The 13,550-nt window shown below is 41.4% G+C and overlaps 1 protein-coding gene across 1 annotated transcript in view; it reads left to right on the top strand.

The window, feature by feature from the left end:
• The window catches only part of prim2 (DNA primase subunit 2), a 48,413-nt gene extending 44,382 nt beyond the window's left edge, over positions 1-4,031 (top strand). The window contains exons 13-14 of the mRNA XM_084076737.1: positions 35-103; positions 3,676-4,031. Coding sequence (XP_083932863.1) covers positions 35-103; positions 3,676-3,903 — 297 coding nt within the window. The 3' untranslated portion in view covers positions 3,904-4,031. The remainder of the gene's footprint in view (positions 1-34; positions 104-3,675) is intronic.
• Positions 4,032-13,550: the final 9,519 nt, after the last annotated feature.

Here is a 13,550-nt window from a genome sequence, read left to right as displayed (position 1 = left end):
ACCTGTACTCTCTCTGTCTTTGATTCTTCTACAGATTCTGGAGCTGGTGAAGGGGATGCACTTTCAGCTGGCGTGTCAGAAGTACTTTGAGTTGACGCACAATGTAAGGACATCTTTCATCTGGCTGTAGAAGTAATCGGAGCTGCTTGTGTCAGTCTGGGAAATGGCCTTGCAACTTGAGCATGAAGGCTCGAGGCAAACATTTTCATGTCAAGGACCTCCGAATTGATATGTATTTAGCCCCGGACCCCCATTTAGTGACAGGGACCCCCATAAGAGAAGACATGTCTTTTTTCTTTTTTTTATAGCCGATCTACAAGCTCCTAGAACCTTGTAGATCGGCTATTTTCGAATAGCGGAAATATAAAATAGGGCTTAACTATTACACAGTTCCTCATTTTAGCGTGGGACCACCTGAAACACTCAAGGACACCTGGGGGTTCCCGGACCCCACTTTGAGAGCCACTGTTCTAGAAGAACTTTAATCACATTATCATTAACTGGCTGTCTTAGCCACTCAATTAATTCGTATAGGTTTATTATAGCATTTAGAATGATTTAAGCCCCTATGGAAGTTTATTTGATGTAAAGCTTTTTGCTTTAGACCCCCCGAGTCATTCCCCTTTCATTGACACTCAAGATTGCTAGTGATCAGTCCCATTTAGAGAGAAGTAGACACGCACAGGTGCGCGCGCGCGTGTGTGTGTGCGCGCACGTACGTGCGTGCCCCTGCGTGTTAAAATAGTTCTCAGCGAGCAAGTAATCTAGGGAGATGTTGGCGATGATTGCCTTTTTAGCTCGTGCCCTTTCCTTCCTGGAATGATTGGAAGCGACAGAAGCATGGATAGAAGGTGGATATAATAGCACCTAGGACGTGCACTATCTGATAAGTGACAGTTCAATTTGAAACCTCAAACGGAAGCTGTCTTTGAAGTAGATCTGTTGGGTACACTCCAGGCATTTTCACCGTCGTCGCTCGTGGAATTACCGCCTCGGGAACTGAGTTGATATTCTTTACGCCTCAGTCTGATAACAATGAGCGAGTACGTAAACAAGCCCGTTTTTTTTTTTTTTGCTTGTCACGCCCGCGTTCCGTGTTCAAACAGACGTGGCCGTTCTCGGGGCCGTTTACACAATGTGTCGCTACGCTAGCCGATGAGTTGTAACCCCCGTGTCTGTTTAGATGCTGGGTGATTGTTGCAGTTTTTGAAATGCATTCTTAATCCATTGAATCCGGGAACGCATACTGTGTCATTTTAGATTTCTTTGGGCTATTCAAAAATAGCAGATATACAAGCTCATAGCGCGGCACAGAGTGCCATAATAAACCTATACGAATTAATTGAGCGGCTAAGACAGCCAGTTAATAATAATGTGATTACAGTTCCTCTAGAACAGTGGCTCTCAGCGAACCCCCAGGTGTCCTTGAGTGTTTCAGGTGGTCCCCAGCAAAATGAGGAACTGTGTAATAGTTAAGCCCTATTTTATATTTCCGCTACTCGAAAATAGCCGATCTACAAGGTTTGTGTTGCGACACGTTGTGAGCTTGCACCGAGTGCCGCGCTATGACCTTGTAGATCTGCTATTTTTGAAAAATCGGCAAAATGTGTGCAAATCTTTGAATGATATATTTTTTAAAGTGAACATTTGTAAAATATTTTGTTCTAGGAACGCCCAGAAGCAAAGATTTGAGTTACAAATGTTCGCTTTAGAAAATATATATTCAAAGATTTGCACAACTTTTCACGTTTAAAAAAAAATTAGCAGATCTACAAGCTCATAGCGTGGCACCTGGTGCCGCGCTATGAGCTTGTAGATCTGCTATTTTTGAATAGCCCAAAGAAACCTAAAATGACACAGGATGCGTCCCCCGGATTGAATGGGTTAACCGCAGTCTGACACGCACACTAACTCAGACAAATGAGGCAGTCAGCAGGCTACCTGCTGTCATCTGTACCGGGCAGTATAATGCTTAAATTGTGAGCAAAAAAAAATCTATATCTAGATGCCAGTGGTGTAAAGTAACGAAGTACATTTACTCAAGACCTGTACTCAAGTACACTTTTCAGGATTTTTTACTTTACTGGAGTATTTCCCATTTTCTGTACTTTTACTTCTACTCCACTACATCTCAGAGGCAAAAAATGTACTTTTACTCCACTACAATTACTTGAAAACTTTAGTTACTTTGCAAATATAAATCATTACATTATAAAACATACATTAATCACTTTATCCCTATTTTATACCCAGGCTATTTGAAAATAGCAGATCTACAAGCCCACAACGCGTCGCGATGCGACACGTTGTGAGCTTGTAGATCTGCTATTTTCAAACATTTTAGTACTTTCACTTTTGGTACTTTAAGTATATTTTGATGCCAATACTTTTGTACTTTTACTCAAGTAACATTTTGAACACGGGCCTTTTACTTGTAACAGAGCATTTTTATATTGTGGTATTGATACTTTTACTTAGGTAAAATATCTGAGTATTTCTTCCACCACTAGTCTAGATGCTAAGAGACATCTAGACAATAGCCAACCATCCCCTCTCTCCCCTCGCCACAATCTTTTTAGATTAACTTTCTTTTTCTGTCTCCCCCATTCCGGTCATTTTGCCAATTCCCCTTGAACACTGCACTACAAACAGTCCCTGTTTCTGCAGCGCCAACCCCCCCACAGTTGATCCGTGGAGTGTGTAGACAACCACATGTCTCCTCTGATACACGTGTAGTCCTCGAGCTGCTTCTTTTCAGCTGACGGTGGAGGAGTTTCAACCAGGAGAGCGTAAAGCCAGTCATGCTGCTGACCCTCCTAGTTCAGCTCCCTGCCGACAGGCACCTCGACCAACCTTTTTTTTTTTTGAGTCGCCAGTACAAAGAACACAATCCCCCCCCCCTGCCGGCTTCACGCGCACAAACACGGGCCCGGTTGCGTTTCATTGGAGCACTTGGCCAGGCCCCAAGGCACCGTGGTGGAATCGAACCCCAGTGGGAGCACCTTGAACCCATTAAAACCGGGAACGCATCTGTGTAACCACTTTAATTATTATTTTATACTTTGGCTATTAGAAATAGCAGATATACAAGCTCATAGCGCGGCACAGAGTGCCGCGCTATGAGCTTGTATATCTGGTATTTTTTTTAAATCGTGTTGTAAACATTTGTGCAAATCATTGAATATATATATATATAAAGCGAACATTTTTAACTCAAATCTTTGCGTCTGGGGGGTCCCTGGAATAACATATTTTGGGATGGGGGTCCGAGGCCACATACATATAATTTTGGGGACCCTTGACATGAAAAAGTTTGAGAACCACTGATATAGAAACATACGTTTTTTCAAAAAACGTAGAAAAGGATTTGAGTTAAAAATGTTCCCTTTAAATATATATATATATTTTCAAAGATTTGCAAAAAATGTCATGATTTTTCAAAAACAGCAGATCTACAAGCTCATAGCACGGCACTTGGTGCCGCGCTATGAGCGTGTAGATCTGCTGTTTTTGAATGGCCAAAGAAATCAAAAAATGTCACAGATGTGTTCCTGGGCTTAATGGGTTAACCCCTGTGTCAGCAGCCAGACTCCGCAACCATGGAGTGTGCTCAGTCTGAAAAAACGTATTTACTTTTCCTTTCCTTTTATCTTTTTGCATTTACTGTACACACAGGTTGAAGACGCTGGGTTCTCGCTGAGTCACCCGAACCAGTACTTCATAGAGAGCCAGAAGCTTCTGGGCGGAGGGAAGGAGATAAAGCGTGAGACGGACCCCCCACAGAAAGCACAGGAAAACGCTGCCTCCAAAGGAGCTGTTGTGACCCGTGAGACGCCAGCCCAACCCGTCCAGGATGTGGCAGAGATGAGCGAGGACCTGGATTCTTTCTTCCAAGACGCCTGATGATTTTGTCTTATTTCTTTACTTTTTTCTATTTTACAAATTAGCCAGCCAGTCATATTGTATGGTGGCTCTGAATGGTCATGTCCACAATGTTTGGAAAATTTATTGTAAACATCCTCTAATAAAGGACTCAATTATTAACATTGTGGATCTGTATTATTTGCTAGCTTTCATTTGGCATCTAAAGACGCACACGATGATAAATGTATTTAACCAAAGTATTCATGTACTCAGCTTTAGTCATTTGCGACATTAACTAATAATAATAATAATAATAATAATAAACTTTATTTATATAGCACCTTTCATGACATAAATGCAGCGCAAAGAAAATACACAATAAAACAGTGGCAAAAACAAAAACAAAAAACACTGGCATAAAATTAATGGCTAAAACAATACATAACAGGCAGTGAGGCAGTGAGCAAAACAGTAAAGACATGAATAACAACACAGAGATTTAGAAGAGAAAAAATCAACTAAAAGCAAGAGTGAAGAAATATGTCTTGAGCTGTGCTTTAAAACTGTCCACAGAGGGTGCTTGTCTTATGTGTAATGGGAGTTTATTCCAAGCCGTCGGACCGTAGAAGCAGAATGCTACTTACACCGTGTTTTTTATATGACATTTCAGGCACTTCAAGTAGGCCTGCACTAGAAGACCTGGGGTGAACTAGGGGGTAGTTAGCGGGGTAAACTAGGGGGTAAAATCTGCCGATACTGCCTAAGATCCTGGTATCGTTGAGTATGGCAGTCTATGCCAATCTGATAACACATTGATGACAATTATGTCATTTATAGTAATACATTATTTGGCATTTTTAATGCCTCAGTTGATGTTACACTTGTACTATTTATTTACTTTATTATTTTACTGACTTGTAGCTGCACTTTCTATTTATTTATCAGTGGACCCCATAACTCTTGAGAGTTACAGACCTGTAGGGGTCCATTTTGAACCCTGAGGGTCCCTGGACCCCACGTTGAGAACCACTGTCCTAGATTTATTTTTTAACCCATTAAGACCTGGAATGCATCTGTGTCATTTTTTTATTTGCGCTAAAAAGCATTATTTTACACTCAAAAATAGCAGATCTACAAGCTCATAGCGCGGCACCGAGTGCCGCGCTATGAGCTTGTAGATCTGCTATTTTTGAAAAATCGTGAACATGTGTGCATATTAATATATTTATATTCTTTTAAAGTGAAACATTTGAACCCAAATCTTTGCTTCTGGGGGGTCCCTGGAACAAAATATTTTGAGATGGGGTCGGCGGCCAAATGCATATCATTTTGGGGGTCCTTGACATGAAAAGGTCTGAGAACCACTGATATAGAAACATACGTTTTTCAGAAAACTGAAAAAATTGTATCTGTACAGATGTGCCACTTCAAAACTTCACACGTTACTGTTCTTTCCCTGAAAGTGGCCTGAAAATGCATTTTTTTCCTCCCTTTTCTGCCCTTAAAATGCACTGTTTTGCCACTGAAAAGAGGTTGTCACTACACACCCCCGTTTTTCCCTTCAACAGACATCCATATACATGAGAACAAAAGAATGTGTGTTGAATAAGGTGTCAGACTCATTATGAGGCGAAAGGTGATTTGACCAGTTGCTCAAATTAATTAGCATCATAAAAGCAGTGATCATCAAAATAATTCAGCATTTTAAATGCCCTTCTTTGTCCCTCTTATTGCCCTGGGAATCCCCTGAAAATTTACTGTCTTGGCGATGGGAGGACATGTGAAGTTTTGAAGTGGCACATCTGTACATCTCTACTTGGTGGACACAGTATACATCTGTTTTCATCTGAGCATCCGGCTTTATACACAGTACACAGATGCTTCGTATCCAGTCTCACTGAATTGTACAGTCAAGGACGTCAGCACTTCATGACTAGAAGTTTTACTAACGTTGTTTGCTGGTAGATGGCTGGATAAAGATCAGCCATACAGAGTTATTTTTCCTCGCAGGATCTTTTGTGCAGTTTATTTATGTGCTTGGATAGGAGGACATTACTATATGCATTCATTGAAGGTCACCCCCTGGAAAAGTAAAGAGCCAAAGTGCTGGATGTTCAAACACATTTAGAACTATTGCAAATGAATTGTCAACGCCAGGCTGAAGGTGTGGCAGAGACATGTTTTGCACCCTGTCTGTCCGTCCGTCCTTGAGTGTGTGTTAGTGATGAGCGGGTCGGGTTTTTTCATGACCCGCCCCGTCCCGCCCGGCGACGGAACCCAACCCGCCTCAACCCGCCCCGCGAACCCATATATAAATCTATGGCTCAACCCGCCCGCGACCCGCGATTTTTTTTTTAATTCTGTAAAATCATGGTCAGAAAAGAATCCCCAAGTATATTCAAACTGTTTTATTGTTATTATTCTTATTCTTATTAGGAGTACAGACAAAACAAGAGCATGTGATTATTTTTATTTTTTTTGCATGTGAGAGCGGCTGACCCGCTCACCCACAGCCCGCATAATTGCCTCTGAAATTCTGACTCGACCCACCCGCGCCGCGGGTTGACCCGCGGGTCCCGCGGGTTACGGGTCGACCCGCTCATCACTAGTGTGTGTCTCTGTGTGTCTGTCTGTGACCAGCTAATCTCCGGCACCGTTGGGCCGCTCGCAGCGAAACTGCTCGCACACTCCCTGGATGCCAAAGCAGATCCTCTGCCCCACATTTTTCAGATCGGCCTGTTATAGCACCAGCAGGAGGTCGATTTTTGCATATTGCGCGCACATTTTTTTTTATTTCTACAGATTTTGTCAACATTTCATGCAAATAAGTACACATGATCCCTATAGTCATGTGATCAAGATGGATCTGTTAGATTTTTCATATTCCATCTTGAGTTGCTGATCTAAAGTTTGCAGGAGTGGCCCGTTTTAAACCAAATGCCTCATCACGAACGCAGCGTCCGATTGCCGTGAAACTTTGCGCGCACATTTGCACTACGTTGAGGAACAAATGCCACCCTTTAGACATTGTCATATCATAGCGCCACCAGGAGGCCGATTTCTGCAAAACAATTATTTTGATATTACTCCTACAGATTCTGTCCAAACGTCACGCAAATCGGTACATATTATCTCTATAGTCATGTGATCAACATGGATCTGTCCCGATTCTTCATATTCCATCAACATTGCTGGCCCACAATAACCTACCTGACCTGGCGGAGCCCTGTGCTCTGAGGAGCACTTTTTCTAGTTACTTGTATTTATGTCTAAGCAGTAAATGAGTTGGTGTTGTAAATGTGTTTTCTCTTAGTATATGGATTATATGTGAATTTAATGTTGTTACAATTGAGCTAATCATTTGGGTAATGAATTGCATTTGAAATAAATAAGTTATGCAAAACGTTAATTTATGTGTTCAGTCAGGACAATTGTCATCCACACACCTGTGTTTACAGATGACACTTGTAGTCAGTGGTGGAAAAAGTACTCAAATTCTTTACTTAAGTAAAAGTACCAATACTGCAATATAGAAATACTCTGTCCAGAATTCAAAATCTACTTGAGTAAAAGTACAAAAGTATTGGCATCAAAATGTACTTAAAGTACCAAAAGTAAAAGTACTGTTTTTTCAAATAACCTATGTATAAAATAGGCTATTTGGCAAAAAAATAGGCTATGTATAAAAATCTTCTCCTTGTGCTGCTACCTTGACGTGGTGGAGAGGCTTGTGTGCCTCCGTGACTCAGAAGGCTATACCGGAGGGGGTTCATACCCTCAGTAGGTGCAACCATGCCGGGCAGGTTTCTAGAGTAGAGGCCGGACGAAAAGTGGCACCTGGTCCTCCAGGTTGGGCGTGGGGCTAACAACCCTACCCCGTAAAACACTTCCTTGTTACAGAAACGCCAACAAGAGATAAACAAGACATCAACACCTTGGCCCAGGGAAGAGAAGGGTCTTCGATAAAAAGGGGTCGGCCGAGAAACACCTGGAGGCAGACACCAAGACCATGAAGATGACCTGGAACCAACTGGAGAGAACAGCTCAAGACAGAGATGCCTGGAGATCGCTTGTTGACGGCCTATGCCCCAGAAGGGGTAGTAGAAGTAAGTAAGTATGTATAAAATAGGGCTAAAGTGGTTACTGTATGTTTCATAATATCATAATTTATATCTAAAAAGTAACTCATTTTTTCTAATAATTGTAGTGGAGTAAAAGTACAATATTTGCCTCTGAGATGTAGTTGAGTAGAAGTAAAAGTATTGGAAATTGGAAATACTCAAAGTACAAATACCTCAAAATTGTACTTAAGTACAGTACTTAAGTAAATGTACTTAATAACTTTCCACCACTGCTTGTAGTTCTATGGAACTCTCGCGATTAGCTATTCTCTTTAACTGTACCATATTTGTATGCTAGGGGAAGGCATGTTTTATAGAAGTGAACACTGCACCTGCCCTCATCTCACAATCTTCATATTTTAGACGGTAGTTCATTAATGTCTCTCATGTTTAAATTTGAGCCACCAATTTTAACACAAGGCTTGTTTTGGGACCTGTGCTGCAGCTGAAGTTAAATTAGTTTTTTTTTAGGAGCCAAGCGTAGTGCTTGACAGAGATGGTATGTGCAATATAATAAGGCTGTATAACCATGCACAGCCAGGCTGCTGTCACCAAGAGACCTTTCTGTTTAATATTTGGTGCAGCTTGGCTGCATTTGACAATAGTTGGCCCTTTATTCGTAGGCAGTGTTCATTAGCTTACTAGGACCGTGTCTGCCAATTTTAAATGAATTTACAATGCCTAGGCATTATATTTCACTGCTTTTGTATTATTTATGGGCAGCCATTATTTTGAGTACTGTATGAATTCAATGTTTTTTTTACGGATTCGTTTTTATGTTAGGTTAACCTCTCAAGAACAGATTCAGAGCTACGCTACTGAATCTGTCGAGTGCCCCGTTCAGAACGTGTGCGCGTTAGCTTACAAGTGGGTGTGCCTTCAGATCAGGAAGCAAGCCGCGCTTTTCCCAATCAAATGTAGCTCACAATGTGTTGCATCGTGAGCGTGTATATCGGTTATTTTCAAATGGTATAAGTATATAGGCTAGGGCTGAAGTGGTTAATGTATGTTTTGTAATACTTATCTAAATCTACAAAGTAACTTGTAACTAAAGTTTTCAAATAATTGTATCCTTTTGGAAAGCCTGGTCTTTTAGTTCCTTCTGATTTGATTAGCTAAGTTAATGTTGTTACTGTTTAGTTTCTTTTTTTTTGTTTTGGCTGACGGCCACCCTGAAGATACAGAATTTTAGTAAAACCTTTTAAAGGGCTGAAATGTCTTTGTTGCTGGTGGGTCTTGTGAACTGGGAAGAGGGGAGTACCACTTAATCATATTGTGTTTCCCCCACCTTGTTTCAGATGGCATACAAGCACAGTATTCTGGCACAGAAGCATGTCTTCGTTTTATCCGTTTTCTAGGATGATGATGAATACAGTACACAAGTTATTCTGTGCTCTGAAATCAGTGAGTCTTTACATGAGACGGTAACAACCAACTTGAGGGCAATTAAATATTGTACCCAGTTGTAAGGCTATAATGGAAGCAAGAAAAGATGATTTAGTTCCTTTGGGGATTCCACTCAAATTAACAGTGTTACTCCACACACATTCATCTTCATTGCATTTCAACAGAGCTGGCAGACTAGCCCATTAAGACCTGAGGCCGATTCTACAAAATGCCTTCTAAATCTGTAGTTCTCAAACTTTCACCATTTTTCAATAATGTGCAAAAATAGCAGATGGACAAGCTCGCGGCGCGGCACGAAGTGACGCGCCGTGAGCTTGTCTATCTGCTATTTTTCAATAGCCAACGCAAAAATCGAAAAATGACACAGATGCTTTCCCGGTTTTAATGGGCTATAAGGGAAATGTGTTTGTTTCAAGGTAATTGAGTTTCAGTAGATGTAAAGTTCCTCATTCTTCAGTGACGTGAGGAACTACTTCACAGCAGCAGCAGATAACATGGTTCTCCGTGATGGATGAACTTGCGCGTAACACGCTGCAGTGGCAGCCATGCATGAACAGATGCAAAACTGCCACATTCTCTTCTTTGAGGTGGTTATTTCACGGGCAGGTTCCCGTGTCTCTTTGCCCAAGGAGATGACAGTGGATGACGTTTCAATCCACAAGCCTGCACAATGGTGTCCTTTCCAAGACGGCTGATGAGGCTCAGAGAGAATGTTTGTCTGATGGCAACAGCCAACAGGAGGAGGAAAGCTTTTTGAAAACCGTTCCTATACTGTCATGGCTGGGTGTCCTCGTCATTTGTCACAGTAATACAAGACTGTGAAAGAGCCACCAACAAAACCCTGTACAATACCAGCCTTATAACTGATATGCCAAGTTCTCCAGTGGCCGGAAAGGCCACGATGCGATGGCTGCCAGACACAGTGAGTGTCACATGGACAGGTTTAGAGATGCCTTACAGAAAACAAAAGTCTGCCACTTATGAATGAAACCGGGCAGCAACTAATACCTGAAAGGCCCTGAACTCACAGGTGTTTTCAGTTAGCTTACTCATCCATGCTATACCTCTTTGACCAGACTCTCCCAGGGGTCTATACTGTAACAGTGGTTCTCAACCTGTGGGCCGGGACCCACAGGGGGGTCCCCAGATGACAGTGAAGTGACAATTCAAGGACTTTTTAAGACCTTTTTAATACCTCTCGCAACACGAAACCTTGTGAGCTTATACAGTAGATCTGTATTTTCACAATATTTATCTGTGTAACCGAGTCAAACTAAATGTAATGCCTCAACTCCTACATTCCAAGTGTCTGTCAGGGTGGGGGGTCCCCAGTTCAAATGGGTCACTGGTCTATAGGCCCCCCTCCTTGTTTCTCCCCAGCTCTTTAGTAAACAGAAAATAAATCTTCAGGTTGGGATACCGATTTAATCCAATCAGGAGAGATAACTCATACAGCATACAGGATTAACAAGTGAAATTGGCAGTGATTATTATTATTTTTTTAACTGTTACACGTTAAAATTGAACTGATCAATTATCTTTGTGGTGTTCTCTGTCCTGATTAGATCAAACTGATATCCCAACCTGAAAATGATGTCCTGTCCAAGAGCTGGAGAGACAGGGAGACCCCTGTTACTGAACAAACACTCTATTGCAATAATTACAGTACTTGGAATGTATTATAGGGCTGTAACTTTTTAACAACAAACTTTATTTCAAACAAAACATTTAACCTACCTCCCCTTAAACTACTGTAAATGGGTCACTTTATTTTCAAGTACATGCTGAGTCAGAAATCTATTTTTTTTACTCAAGGTCAAGCTTACAGTGTAATTAATTAAACCTTTTTTAAAATTGAACTGATCAATTATCTTTGTGGTGTTCTCTGTCCTGATTAGATCAAATTGATATCCCAACCTGAAAATGATGTCCTGTCCAAGAGCTGGAGAGACAGGGAGACCCCTGTTACTGAACAAACACTCTATTGCAATAATTACAGTACTTGGAATGTATTATAGGGCTGTAACTTTTTAACAACAAACTTTATTTCAAACAAAACATTTAACCTACAATACCTCCCCTTAAACTACTGTAAATGGGTCACTTTATTTTCAAGTACATGCTGAGTCAGAAATCTATTTTTTTTACTCAAGGTCAAGCTTACAGTGTAATTAATTAAACCTTTTTTTCTGCCAGTTCCTATTTTCAAGTACATACTCACTTCAAATATAGATTTCTGACATTAATTAATGTCTCGGCTATCCACAATGTACTACAGTACTGTAAAAGGAAGGGAAAATGTATTTGTTTCGAGGTAATCGGGTTTCATGCAGACGTAAAGTTATGTAAAGCTTGCTACATTAGTATCTGATTTAATACTGATTCACTACACAATGTCTATATCACAGCATCATGCAACAAGATACTGTCTGTTGTCAGTATGCAAATATGCACAAACATTGCAGTGGACGAGCATCAAAGAAAGCCCTAGTTGTTCCATCGAGGAATCAAACTTCTAAAGTTCTTGTCTCAGATTTCAAGGGCATAACTAGAGGGCGGCGCGGTACAATCCATTTGTAAATCCATTTGTAACTTTGACAGCGTACAAATGTAACCAAATGGACTCATACGGGTCCATTTTGGCTACACGTGTACACTGTCAGAGTTAAATTAACGCTGAGCATTTTTACTGTGTGGGAGGTATCCTACTATCCTACTATAATTCTAGTAACCTCTGTCCGTTTGTAGTGGTGGTGGTGGTGGTGAACCCGGTTCTCCCCACTGGCTGGACCAATTGCTCTGATTTTGCACACAGCCATTGACCATTACCATCTGAACTTAACTGTGAAGCCCGTTTTTCAATTTCATCAAATCTCAGCTTCTTATTAGCGTTTTTGGGTCAAAGAATGTCGTCCCATAGCTGCGGCTGCCCAGCTATGGGACAAACTGCCTCCCGGGTTGCCAGATCATGTGCGCATATCCCCCCACGGCTGCGCTGCGCCGACCGGGTATGGTCTAGTAGCTGCTAATTCCCAGAGGTGCCCTGTTGTGGACGCTTATGGAGGACAAAATGAGGAAAACAAATGAGTCTTTCCTCGTCGCCTCATTCATCAGAAGGCAGCTTTCTGGCATCTCTGGCTGGCTGAAGAAATGGGGGGAAAAAAGGAAAGAAAACATGCAGAGCTGACAACATTCTGGGCAGAGGCTGAACCAAGTCTTCTGTGCTTGAGTCCTAAAGTCATCCCATTGCAGATTAGAATTCAACCCGAGTACAAGGCCATTCTAGCAAGTGAGTCTTTGTTTCCTCTGGCTATCAAGACTCAGGTGGTTGGGTACACCGTACACACACACGGTGTACACACGCGCGCGCGCACACGCATGCGCACACACACACACACACACACACACACACACACACACACACACACACACACACACACACACACACACACACACACACACACACACTGACTAACCATAAGCCTGAGAGAATAGGAAGGTCTTAAGCCTTCCTGTTAAAGCCTTAAGCCTTACATTTAAAACATGACACTGTTGTTATAGATCTCAGGTCATCTATCTATCTATAGACCTGTCTGTCTGTCTGTTGTTGAGAGAGTGAGAGAGTGAGAAGCAGACACACACACTGACTGACAGAGACAGAGCAAGAGACCTTTGCCTTTCAGGCAGTGAAGATGAAGATAAACACCTACGCTAACCTGTAGCAATACAAAAGACAATTTTTCAATCAATACTGTTTTGAACATTTAATTAGTGAGTATTTGATCCTTTTTTATTAGTCTATAAGATACCTCAAAAGCTAATATTTGTCTATTGATGATTTATTTCTTTGTGTTAAAAGCTCTAAAAGCACATCCCCAACAAAATGCCTTTAATAAGCCAGAAATGTATTCCAAAATGTTGTACCAATGAGATGAATTACACAAATTTGATATTTGCTCTGCTTGTGATTAGGCCCAGAATAAGAACTCTTCTAATAGGAAAGTATTATTTACCTCCCAAATCTGGCCAACGCATTAATCATCCTCACCAGGACAAACACAGAAACCATCATGGCTGTAGCGCTTCTCTTCTTAGCTATTTTAGTTCATCTAGAGCTCACAAGATCACAAACTATGGGTCGGGAGTCGGGACCCTAAG

Source organism: Gymnoscopelus microlampas (genome assembly GCF_963454915.1).
Source record: "Gymnoscopelus microlampas genome assembly, chromosome: 13".
Lineage (NCBI taxonomy): Eukaryota > Metazoa > Chordata > Actinopteri > Myctophiformes > Myctophidae > Gymnoscopelus > Gymnoscopelus microlampas.
This window is presented reverse-complemented; position numbering and strand designations above follow the sequence as displayed.